We start from the raw sequence: 13,145 nt of genomic DNA, 5'->3' as shown, positions 1-13,145 counted from the left end.
TCTTTTGTCATTTGGAGACATTAGCCCCTGAGTCCTCAGACTGCTGGGAGTATCATAGTTTTATTGGATTAAACCTCCTACTGATTATATTAGTATTTCAAACATGTCATGTCCAGGACTGCAAATGAGCTGAAAGAGAGAAAGAGAGAAAGAGAGAAAGAGAGAGAGAGAGAGAGAGAGAGAGAGAGAGAGAGAGAGAGAGAGAGAGAGAGAGAGAGAGAGAGAGAGAGAGAGAGAGAGAGAGAGAGAGAGAGAGAGAGAGAGAGAGAGAGAGAGAGTCAGTACCAAGTCAAGAGAACAAGAGTTTGAGAACTAGAGTAAGAGAGAGGGAGAAGTCCGACACAAGGGTCCCTGTTTGAGGGATGGACTGGACATGACATCATTCAAACGCAACAACCACATGATACATGTGGAACCACGATGACCTCATTTTAGCGTACTTCTACTGAATTTATTTGATATTTTTCTCTGGTGTCGTGGATCGGAAACCTATCCTTGAAGAAAAGAAACTCTCTTAATCAAACTATTAAACGGTCTAGTAAGCTGATTGATGAGTTTAAATAACTCGGCTTGTAACCCAGTTACATCAGATATCTGGCTCTGTTACAAACTGACTCCCACCAGTTGCACAGTGAATTTCAGTTGTCTTCCTTCTGGAAGAAGGTTTATAGTTCCGGAGTGCAGTAACAAAACGGTTTAAAAATAGCTTCGTTCCAGGAGCCATCACTCAGATTGTTGTAGTCGTGGCAACACTACACTGGTGAAGCAACAATTAATTATTTTTTTATTATTTTATTTGTTATTTGCTACGGTTTAGTGACGACTGGAACAGAGAGTTCTTGTATTATGTGTTAGTGTAAAATGTCTGTCAAGATGGATGCCTTTAAACAAAATCTACCTGCGGGTTAAAATTAAAGGTCCCATGACATGAACATTTCCATTTTCACAGATTTGTTCCCCAAGCCTGCCTTCGGTCCCCCATTGGCTAGAAATTTTGATAGGTGTAAACCAAGCCCTGGGTATTCTTCTCCGCCTTTGAGAAAATGAAATCTCAAACAAGGAAACGTTACCTCCTCTTTCTCTGCTTTGCCCGCCCAGAGAATTTGGCCCACCAATGAGAAAATGAGCTACGACCTGCAAACGTGATATTGGTTTTTCCTCCAGAGACAACATGGCTTGCAAATGACCGAAGAAGCATGGCAGTCAGCCCCCATTTAAAGCTACAGACACAGAAACGGCACGTCCTAAGGAAAGCTCATTGTTGGACTGCTCATTGTGGCTGTAATTCTGCACCAAGGCTGAATTTCGGGAAAGAGACTTCAGATACAATATTAGGGGACCACTAAGGCCTATATAAAAGCATCCAAAAACAGCATGTCATGGGACCTTTAAGTAACCTGAACCTGAGGACACCTTGACTCATTTATTTGCTTACAAACTGCAGCAAGACAACATGACTAAAACAAGACCAGCAAAGAGCTAAACAACTCGAGACACCTTATCGACCAAAATCAAACATCGCTCTCTAACTATGTCATCCGTAGGCCTACAGCAGAGCAACGCCACCTGTGTTTCTATCTTAACGGCCACCGTCTCCGTCCATAACGTTAGACGGTAATCGCCCGGTTGGCGGTTGACACCACTGGGGGCTCGGTGTAATGGTGTCTGAAACACACGCTACACGGACCTCCCATCTCTCATCTTGACGGACACACACTGAGGCAAATGTTTCAATAAAATCAAAGTGACGCTAATGGATGCCGTTAGCGAAGACCGTATGCAGATAGATAACTAGAATCACTCTGAGGTCTAGTGTCTTCTAGTCTCAGACAGACTAAAAAGTAGAATAAAGGCCTTGAACGAAAGCAGTAGGGTATTTTAAAGAAGTTAAACTGATGACCTATTCTGGGATAGTACTTGTTCATCAAGTTTCTTCTTTCACTATCCGATAGCTTGTCTACCTTTGTCCTGACCATAGTTATCTTAGCAAAGCACACCTGATTTCAGAAGCCTTGCTAACCAGTTTCGAGAGCTGTTAAATTCAACGTTAGTCTGCTGCTCTTGGTGACAACAATAACGGGGAAGTGAGTCACACGCAGTCCCTTTATTTCGTCTGTGGATGAGCCAAGAGTTTGAATCTCGAACCCTGACAGATGCTTCTCTCACCATGTCTGCTTAAGAATGCGGCATGGAAAAATGACAGCTCGATAGAAGACAGGCGTACAACCGCCCGCAAATTTGCATTTGTCTGTGTAGTTCAACAGCAAATAAAAGCTGTCATAATAGTTTATTTTTCTAAGACAATTACTATCTTCTGTAGGCCTACTAACTCACAGTCAAACTCTCCTTGCAGCTTGTTAACAAGAAGCTCAATACATTTGACAATAAATCTTAAGCTTCGACTTAACACGTCGCGCAACCAACAGGAACATCATAACACATCCAAACAATTTGATCGCATAAACTGTTGCGAGTTTCAAACGCGACCATTAAGACTCCCTTACGATGCGCCCATTCACAAATGTGTGTGTGCTTAATTTGGCCAAATGGCTTTGGAGCCGGTGAGATACCCAAACACTGCCTAAATGCAGCCAGGCGCACGGAATGCCTACAGCCGATTCGATCATCTGACCAGCCACGTTCGTCGTGCGAAGACGCCGGTGTCGGAGCTAACTAAATGTAGGCTAATTATTAACCGGGAGCCTGAAGCCTGGACTGTGCCCCTGCTAGCAGCGAGAGAAACGGTTTTGTGTTCTTATCATCTGTGTGGCTGGAGGCTTCTCCACTGAGGACCCAACACGGCCTGCTTTCTCCGCTAAAGGTCACACACACACACCTTATGGCCTCTGCCTCAGCGACGTACTCTGCGGCCAGAAGGTGCTCTGCTGTAATCAGCACCGGAACAACAGCAGCTCATATCTGCGACCCTGGCTGTCTACGCGACTGGCATGGATAAAATGTCTACCCTCAAATGTCAAATTAATATTCCTCTCCCGCCTATAATCACAGTCATTCAATAGAGGAGGAAACAGAAATCAAGCTGAGTGGAATCCAAATTAGAAATGGCACACAGAGTGTCAAATGACTATTCCCAAAGTGCCAGGCTGTTTAAAAGGCCAGAGAGACTGACTCTCACTTCTGTGCGTGGGTCAGGCTGTAAAACAAATCCAACTGTGCCTGATTTTACGGTGTTCGTGGTGGAGTGAATTCACCCCTTGACCTTTGACCTCTTACCTAGTTCATTGCTAAGCGGTGTTGTGGGAGTGTCCGGACCCAGCCTGGCCCCCTGGTCCCCTCTGTCCAGGGGCAGCCTGTGAGTCCTGGCTGGCGCCCTGTACAGGAGGGGGGCCTCTCCGTTCTGGAGCCCGTTGTGAGGGCCTCTCGATGGGGAAAGGAAGTCTAGCCCCTCCTGGGTGGGCATGGTTCTGTGTCCCATCCTTTCTCCTGGAACCTGCTTCACTCCTCCTCCTCCACTCATCTTCTTCACCTTCAGGGAAACCCCACCTACCCCGGGCCCCGCCCCTCCGCCAGGCCCCGCCCCTCCGCCATGCCCCGCCCCTCCGCCGCTAGTCCGTTTTTTCTTCCTGGCGTCCGGCCGCGACCGGGGGCTGTCGGGGGTCGGGGGCAGGGGCGGTCGGGGCGTGGCAAGGAGGGGCGGGCCCCGGGGGGGCTTGGCGGGGCGCTTGTGTCCGTGGAGACGCAGGCCGTTGAACTGGTCGATGAACTCCTCGCAGTGCAGCAGGTGATGTTCTGGCTCCCAGGTGTCCTCCTTGCTGCCGTAGCCCTTCCAGCGAATCAGGTACTCCCATTTGCCCTTCTTGTTCCGGCGCTTGTCGACGATTCGCTCCACCTGGCGGAGGGCACACGGGGGGCGGGGTTATGAGTGATGGTGGGGGAGGGAAACAGCTGTGTGTGTGAGTTCAGAAGGTGGAGGTGTGTGTGTGTGTGTGAGTTCAGAAGGTGGAGGTGTGTGTGTGTGTGTGAGTTCAGAAGGTGGAGGTGTGTGTGTGTGTGTGAGTTCAGAAGGTGGAGGTGTGTGTGTGTGTGTGAGTTCAGAAGGTGGAGGTGTGTGTGTGTGTGTGAGTTCAGAAGGTGGAGGTGTGTGTGTGTGTGTGAGTTCAGAAGGTGGAGGTGTGTGTGTGTGTGTGTGTGAGTTCAGAAGGTGGAGGTGTGTGTGTGTGTGTGAGTTCAGAAGGTGGAGGTGTGTGTGTGTGTGTGTGTGTGTGAGTTCAGAAGGTGGAGGTGTGTGTGTGTGTGTGTGAGTTCAGAAGGTGGAGGTGTGTGTGTGTGTGTGAGTTCAGAAGGTGGAGGTGTGTGTGTGTGTGTGAGTTCAGAAGGTGGAGGTGTGTGTGTGTGTGTGTGTGTGTGAGTTCAGAAGGTGGAGGTGTGTGTGTGTGTGTGTGTGTGAGTTCAGAAGGTGGAGGTGTGTGTGTGTGTGTGAGTTCAGAAGGTGGAGGTGTGTGTGTGTGTGTGTGTGAGTTCAGAAGGTGGAGGTGTGTGTGTGTGTGTGTGAGTTCAGAAGGTGGAGGTGTGTGTGTGTGTGAGTTCAGAAGGTGGAGGTGTGTGTGTGTGAGTTCAGAAGGTGGAGGTGTGTGTGTGTGTGTGTGAGTTCAGAAGGTGGAGGTGTGTGTGTGTGTGTGAGTTCAGAAGGTGGAGGTGTGTGTGTGTGTGTGAGTTCAGAAGGTGGAGGTGTGTGTGTGTGTGTGAGTTCAGAAGGTGGAGGTGTGTGTGTGTGTGTGTGTGTGTGTGAGTTCAGAAGGTGGAGGTGTGTGTGTGTGAGTTCAGAAGGTGGAGGTGTGTGTGTGTGTGTGAGTTCAGAAGGTGGAGGTGTGTGTGTGTGTGTGAGTTCAGAAGGTGGAGGTGTGTGTGTGTGTGTGTGTGAGTTCAGAAGGTGGAGGTGTGTGTGTGTGTGTGTGTGTGTGTGAGTTCAGAAGGTGGAGGTGTGTGTGTGTGTGTGAGTTCAGAAGGTGGAGGTGTGTGTGTGTGTGTGTGTGAGTTCAGAAGGTGGAGGTGTGTGTGTGTGTGTGTGAGTTCAGAAGGTGGAGGTGTGTGTGTGTGTGAGTTCAGAAGGTGGAGGTGTGTGTGTGTGAGTTCAGAAGGTGGAGGTGTGTGTGTGTGTGTGAGTTCAGAAGGTGGAGTTGTGTGTGTGTGAGTTCAGAAGGTGGAGGTGTGTGTGTGTGTGAGTTCAGAAGGTGGAGGTGTGTGTGTGAGTTCAGAAGGTGGAGGTGTGTGTGTGTGTGTGTGAGAGTTCAGAAGGTGGAGTTGTGTGTGTGTGAGTTCAGAAGGTGGAGGTGTGTGTGTGTGTGTGTGAGTTCAGAAGGTGGAGGTGTGTGTGTGTGTGTGTGTGTGTGAGTTCAGAAGGTGGAGGTGTGTGTGTGTGTGTGTGAGTTCAGAAGGTGGAGGTGTGTGTGTGAGGGCGGAAGGGCTATGGTGACTCCATCATACATAGTATCTACATCCTAGAATAGGAGCACACACACAATCACACAATCAAAGTTTGAAGTACAGAATATGAGGGAAAGGAGCCGGGATAATCAGATGGCATCCCTCCCTCCCTCCCTCCCTCCCCCCCAATCCCTGTCTACCGTCTCCCCCCCCCCCCCCTCCCCTGGAGGACCTGGTGGACTGATGGGGAATGCTTGGCAGAGCTGAGCTGGCTGATTACCACAGAGGAAGCCATCATTATGCATGGTACCTCCACTGTAGAACACACACACACTCACAGAAACACGCACACACACACAAATACAGGTACAAACACACACATTCAATCAAAGTTGTAAGTACAGACTGAGGAAAAGGAGCCAGGGATACCATGTAACTGTGCACACACACACACACACATATGCACACACACACACACACACAGAGCACATAAGCATGCACACACACACACACACACACACACACGCACACACACAGAGCACATAAGCATGCACACACACACACACACACACACGCACACACACAGAGCACATAAGCATGCACACACACACACACACACACATGCACACACACACACACGGGGATTGGGGAGGTGCTCCCACACACACGCAAACATACATGCGCACACACACATATTCTTGCCTGTGGGGCTTTGAAACAAGAATCAAAAATAGATGCAATTGCACCCTGGCCCAGCTCAGTGTGATTGGCACATGGGAGTTTGATGAATCCTAATGCATTGATACATCTACAGAAGAGAACGTCAAATAATAGCCTCCAACTCCATCTACACACGCTCATACACACCAAGTCTCTCTTGTCACACACACACACACACCCTGGGCATCTCCTACACCTCTGTTCCTGAGCACTCTCACACACAAACTCTCTCTCACACACACACACACACTCACCCACACCCTGGGCATCTCCTACACCTCTGTTCCTGAGCACTCTCACACACAAACTCTCTCTCACACACACACACACACTCACCCACACCCTGGGCATCTCACACCTCTGTTCCTGAGCACTCTCACACACAAACTCTCTCTCACACACACACACAACTCTGTTTCAGAGCACGCTCTCAAACAGATACACTGACATACACACCCACACACACATTCAAACACACACATACACACGCTAGGCTGGGGATCAAGTCCACAGCCTTCATCCAAACCCTCCAACTCCATCCTCCAACATGTGAGGCTCTGGAGACGCCAAATGATTTGTTTACGGAGTAGAGACTTCTGGGGGGGGGGGTGGAGGAAGTGTGTTTGGGAGGGGGGGGGTGGAGGAAGTGTGTTTGGGAGGGGGGGGGTGGAGGAAGTGTGTTTGGGAGGGGGGGGGGTGGAGGAAGTGTGTTTGGGAGGGGGGGGGTGGAGGAAGTGTGTTTGGGAGGGGGGGGGGTGGAGGAAGTGTGTTTGGGAGGGGGGGGGTGGAGGAAGTGTGTTTGGGAGGGGGGGGGTGGAGGAAGTGTGTTTGGGAGGGGGGGGGGTGGAGGAAGTGTGTTTGGGAGGGGGGGGGTGGAGGAAGTGTGTTTGGGAGGGGGGGGTGGAGGAAGTGTGTTTGGGGGGGGGTGGAGGAAGTGTGTTTGGGAGGGGGGGGGTGGAGGAAGTGTGTTTGGGGGGGGGGGTGGAGGAAGTGTGTTTGGGAGGGGGGGGGGTGGAGGAAGTGTGTTTGGGGGGGGGGGTGGAGGAAGTGTGTTTGGGAGGGGGGGGGGGTGGAGGAAGTGTGTTTGGGAGGGGGGGGGGGTGGAGGAAGTGTGTTTGGGAGGGGGGGGGTGGAGGAAGTGTGCTTGGGAGGGGGGGGGGTGGAGGAAGTGTGTTTGGGAGGGGGGGGGTGGAGGAAGTGTGTTTGGGAGGGGGGGGGGTGTGGAGGAAGTGTGTTTGGGAGGGGGGGGGTGGAGGAAGTGTGTGTGTGTGGGGGGGGGATGTTGAATCTGTGAAAGTACATGTTGTAACGGTGGTACATGTCAGATAGCACTGTGTCTACTGTAGGGGGGAGATAAGGGACACTGGGAGGGGGCTGTTCCAGCACGGTGGAACCCCACAGCCTGACAGAGGGCTCATCGAGGCCCTGCAAGGAGGCTTGAAATAGGGCTGGAGGTGGGGGGGGGGGCGGCTGGAGGGGGGGGGTAGGCTGTGGGAGGCTGGGGGGCTGGAGGTTGGGGGGGAGGCTAGGGGGCTGGAGGCTGGAGGTTGGGGGGGAGGCTGGGGGAGGCTGGGGGGCTGGAGGTTGGGGGGGAGGCTGGGGGGCTGGAGGCTGGGGGGGCAGACACACCCAGACACACCCGGCATGACGCGGGTGAACCACGTTGGAAAAGAGGGTTGTGGGTGGTTACGTTGTGGGTGGTTACGTTGTGGGTTTCTCTTTAGGTACTCTGCACTGAATGATAACGTCACATTAACTATGACATCACATTCACAACTATGACATCACATTCACAACTATGACGTCACATTAACTATGACATCACATTCACAACTATGACGTCACATTAACTATGACATCACATTCACAATTATGACGTCACATTAACAATGACATCACATTCACGATATTCACTGACTGGAAAGAATGACGACACAATGTTCTTATAATGTAAATTGTATTAATCTGTAATGAAAACAGAGCTTCCTACATCCCAAAATAACTATGTCTATTTATTTTATTTTTTTACATGACATTTGTTTTTGCTACTTCGATCAGAACATATTAGACATTATAAAAAGGTTACAGCATATTTGCGTATTAAAGGCCACCAATGCTCTGGTTTCAAAACGTGCTCTTCATGTTATAGTGGTCCTACCATCCCCAACACAGACTGGAGACATTTGGAAAAGACCAGTCTGTACCAAAGTCTCGTACAACCATTCACGTTGATGTTTTCAGTATGCATTAGACCATTCTAATAACTGCCATTATATGCCAGCAATAATAGGCCCATTGAAAATAGACTGAGAGAGTATTGTTGAACTTCATTTATCCAATCTTGTATTCATTTGGGAGAGAAGACACATTATGCCTGATGCCTGTGAGAACACACGGCTCCTCTACCCTCTACCACACTACCATGGATGCCTGTGAGAACACACGGCTCCTCTACCCTCTACCACACTACCATGGATGTTTAGGAATAACTTAAAGGATCTGTACGGCTCCACAAATCAACAGAAAGTTGGTCCAGACCGAGTCTTGGCCTCTCTTACATGTGTGTACTATGTCATAACACAAGTACTCAACATTTGTGTACTGTCATAACAAGTACTCAACATTCGTGTACTATGTCATAACACAAGTACTCAACATTTGTGTACTGTCATAACAAGTACTCAACATTTGTGTACTTGAGAAAGATAGAGGCAGGAAGGATAGAGAAAGAGAGAGAGAGGATAGAGAGGATAAAGTAGGGAGAAAGAGAGAGAGGAAGAGAAGTATCATGAAATGTCCGGTGTTTATGAGAAAATGAAGAGCAACAAAGCAGTGATTGGCTCACAAACACTCACACACACACGAGAGGGAAGGGCTCACCCACCTGTACCCTGCTAGCCTGTGACCAGACAGTGATGCAGGAGTACAGATCTGCTCCCCAACAGGTGTGCTGGTCAGTGTGTTAAGAGTGTGTGTGTGTGTATGTGCGTGCTAGTGTGTGTGCATGTGGTTTTCAGCTTGAATGATGCTCTTTCTATCATCAGACAGATGAGAGAGACCCAGAGCTGGTGTGATCCGTCTAACAATGATCCACCCCCCTAGCCCCAGTACCCCTAGCCCCAGTACCCCTAGCCCCAGTACCCCTAACCCCAGTTCTCCAATCCTAGACCCAATCTCCTGTAATTTAGCCACTAGCCCCAGTACTCCTAGCCCCAGCCCTTGCCCCAGCTCTATTCCTAGCCCCTGCCCTAGCCCCATTCCTAGCCCCAGCCCTAGCCCTGCACAGATGACTGCAGCTTCTGCATCAGGTAGTCTTAGATGGGTGAGCAACAGGGGTGTCGTCTTAGATGAAGACACCATTACGAAGCTTCCGCCTCACAAACTGTCATGCTTCCCACATCACTGAGCACTACAGAGAGAGAGAGCGGGAACGAGAGCGAGAAAGAGACAGACAGAAAAAGAGATGGCGGAAGACAGAGAGTGAGAGTGAGAGAGAGAGAAGGAGAGAGAGAAACAGAAGGAGAGAGAAAAACAGAAGGAGAGAGAAAGAGAGACAGACCTCTGAACAGGTGTGATTAAAACAAATAACAGACAGCCCTCAGACCAGAGCCGGAGCAGGAGCTGACAGTGGATGAGTTCCCCGGCCAGCAACATCCATCCACATTACAACCTGTCATCAGAGACACAAGGCTACACATTCCAGAGCTGGGCTCCAGAGCTCCACAGAGCTGGGCTCCAGAGCTCCACAGAGCTGGGCTCGAGAGCTCCACAGAGCTGGGCTCTAGAGCTCCACAGAGCTGGGCTCCAGGGCTCCACAGAGCTGGGCTCCAGGGCTCCACCGACTAGCACCAGCTACAGCAACTCTGCATCCGCAATGATGCTGACGATTTATTCATTCAGCGTTTATCTGAAATGACATTCAACCCTGGTCCTCAGGGACCCCCTGTCCTGCCTGTTTTAGACGTGTCCCCGCTCCAACACACCTGATTCTAATGAATGGACATCAAGCTCTTGCAGAAGCCTGATAAAGAAACATTCATTAGAACAGGTGGGTTGGAAGAGGGAAACGGTTCAGGGCAGGAGGTACCCAGGACCAGGGGGTACCTGGGCCCAGGGGGGTAGACGGGCCCAGGGGGTAGCCGGGCCCAGGGTTGAATGTCGCTGAAAGGACAGTATAAGAGTAAGGATCTGAAGTGCACAGTTATATTTTCCGGGTGTTTCTTTTTTATTGGATATATATTTTGAAGAAGAGAGACAAGGAGGACATGCAGGAAATGTCCCTGGGTGGATTTGAACCCCTGCTATATGGCCTCCTCTAAAGCAGAGTACACATTCAACAGGTGAGTTAACGGGGAGTCCCAGGTAGCGCGTGGTTCTAACGATATTTCGGTGGTCAGAGTCAAGGAACATTCTGTATTTACTTCTAGATGATATTGGTTCTCTCATAGTGCTCTAAGCATGAGTGCGTTTGAGAGGTTAACAAAATCGCATAAACGTGAACTAGTGAAATTAACTCGAGGAAACTTTTAGCATTACTTTTAAAAAACATGTTTCCATATGTAGGCTGCGTTACAGGCTGGTATCAATTTCACAACCCGATGTAGTTAGAAATAAATGGTGCCGATAATTGATATTGATGATTGATCCATTTGTGAGAATTGTCGTAATTGGGCTATGTTCTGCGTTAAACCAGGCCTATAAATTCGTTTTGAATTAATAGGACGAAAAGCATTCTCAACTTCCCAAACTCAATGCATGATGATTTGAAACTGATAAAACAAAACTATGTCGTCGCTATCGCTTGCTGTGATTGCGACACGTCACCATAAGGCCTTGATATAATGTGTATAACAGAACATTCTGAACCATGCTCCTCAGATCAGACGGGTATGGAAACGGTCTGCGTGTTGTACAACCGTTAATAGTCATTAAATCATAATACATTATTTGCAAGGCCGTTTGGAACACATGAGGTCACTCCAAGCGCACGTGAGGTTGGAGTCGAACAACATTTCCAACGTTACCCCTGTAGGCTTAAAAGGTCATTTAGGAATAGGCCTGTGATGTAAATTACAGGAGAAGTGAAGGATGTGTGAGGGATACAAGGTAGGTCATGCTGTTCGATGTTGTGATAAAAATCATTTAAAAATCTAAATCAGCGCATATAGTTTATTGCCAATGACAACCTGTAACAAGACTACATTCTTATATTATTTAGTTGCATAACGATTTTACACGTAGGCCTAAAGGTGACATATTATTCTCAGAATATAGACACAGCTAAATGAGAGACTACTCCGTGACCGAATAGTAGTAGGCTATGTCTTAGGCCACAAAACAAGTGTAGGCTAGTGTACAGTAAGGAGCCAATTTGTATACAGTCGTGGATACGACGATAACATCGTTGATACAGCAATTGAAACCACTGCTTCGCCAACAACCAAATGGGTAACACACTTTCACAGCGTTTCCGCTAAATAAAGTGAGGTGTTTCTGCAACATGCCTACATCCTACTTCCCTCCATCAGTATTCCTGGCTGGGTCAGTAGGACATGTGCTGAACAGGACCGAACAACCTGTTAGCCTATGAAAAGAAACCGAAACAGGGTCGCCATGACATCAATCCTCAAATAAAGACGGGCTGAAGTCAACCGTATAAGTCAACAACATGAACAAAACAACCACGTACTTCTCAGAGCCTACCCAACTTCAAGCACCAAAACCCCAACCGCTATTTCAGGGAGTAAATGTTGTGTTGGGTGCGCGAGACCCAAACAATCCTGCTGCCAACCAACATTTGTCCAACTTTTCGCTGGAAATTAAGATTAAGTATCAAATTAGTCCCTATTCCAAATGTACAACGACAAATAATATAGCCCAAACTAAATTCTACACCATGGTTAGTCCAACAAAAAGCCAATGAAAAACTCACACCTCCACACTTCTGGGCTCTTATAATAGGCTATTTAAATATATATAGGCCTATATATATTTTAAAAATGTATTCCTTTGGCATGCGCACCTTCGGAACCATCACCCAGTCTCGCTCTTCACCATGTCCTACTGTCACTTTACCCCGACTTTGAACTCGCGCGACGGATAGGGAGTTCACATCTAATAATCTAGCTGTGAACTAAAGACTATATGTCGAAACTCATAAACATTCTTAGCGACACAAAGTAGGTATAGTCAACACATCGATAAAATCATGAACCTCATCTTCCTAAACCTTGGAAGGGTTGGTTAGTTTCGCTTATTTAAAGGGCTTAGGACATCGCTTTTCTCTATGCGCGAGGACCTCCCCTTACTTCCTAATTCCATTATTCTACAATATCGCAGAGTATTTCCTTTGGACAGGGTTGTACACTACCTCGTAAAGGTCTCCCGAAGCCATTGTGGGGTGCGGACTTCGGCGGCGCGGCGTTCTTGCCAGCCTTCTTGTCTTTTTTTGGATCCTACTCGCTCGGTGTTTCAGTGAAAGCCCTGATAGACGGGTATTAGCGAACAGCCTTCGTAGCCAGCCGCAGTAGCAGATCAGCAGACAGTGTCAATCGAGCCCGGCGCTCCGCGATGGATCGCTCTTCACTTAAAACAAACAAGCGAGGGTTGGGGCGTTGCTGTTTACTCTTAACCCGAGTGGATGACTGAAATTAGTCAACCTGTGAACGTGATCATGTGTGAAATGCGCCTCAGTCCCCCGCGCGCTGGTGAAGTGGCCGTATATTCAAGAACCAATGGGAGATGACGGGTGTCTTCCACGAGGAGACGCCAACTGATGATACCAATTAAGCTTCCTATCATTTACAGTTCACCTCATGTTATCATTTGACGACCTAGATGATTTATCGTGTCCAGATGAATTATTACAGCCTAGTGTTGTGGCTATCATGTTGTAAATGTGACAAGAAAACAATTGTTTATCGGTGACATTTGGATACCACATCAGTCAATGAGACTAATCAATAGCCTAATTATGCCTTATGCCAAGCATAAAAACATTATCAAACGTTTTCCCAGAGCAGTTCTCACCTAGTTGTAAA

At 48.6% G+C, this 13,145-nt stretch overlaps 1 protein-coding gene across 1 annotated transcript in view; it reads right to left on the bottom strand.

The window, feature by feature from the left end:
• The window catches only part of LOC134028264 (chromodomain Y-like protein 2), a 20,390-nt gene extending 7,594 nt beyond the window's left edge, over nucleotides 1-12,796 (bottom strand). The window contains 2 exon segments of the mRNA XM_062471731.1: nucleotides 3,235-3,850; nucleotides 12,476-12,796. Of these exon segments, the coding sequence (XP_062327715.1) occupies nucleotides 3,235-3,850; nucleotides 12,476-12,499 (640 nt within the window). The 5' untranslated portion in view covers nucleotides 12,500-12,796.
• Nucleotides 12,797-13,145: the final 349 nt, after the last annotated feature.

Source organism: Osmerus eperlanus, chromosome 10 (assembly GCF_963692335.1).
Source record: "Osmerus eperlanus chromosome 10, fOsmEpe2.1, whole genome shotgun sequence".
Lineage (NCBI taxonomy): Eukaryota > Metazoa > Chordata > Actinopteri > Osmeriformes > Osmeridae > Osmerus > Osmerus eperlanus.
Note: the sequence above shows the minus strand (reverse complement) of the source record. Positions and strands in the feature narration are given on the sequence as shown.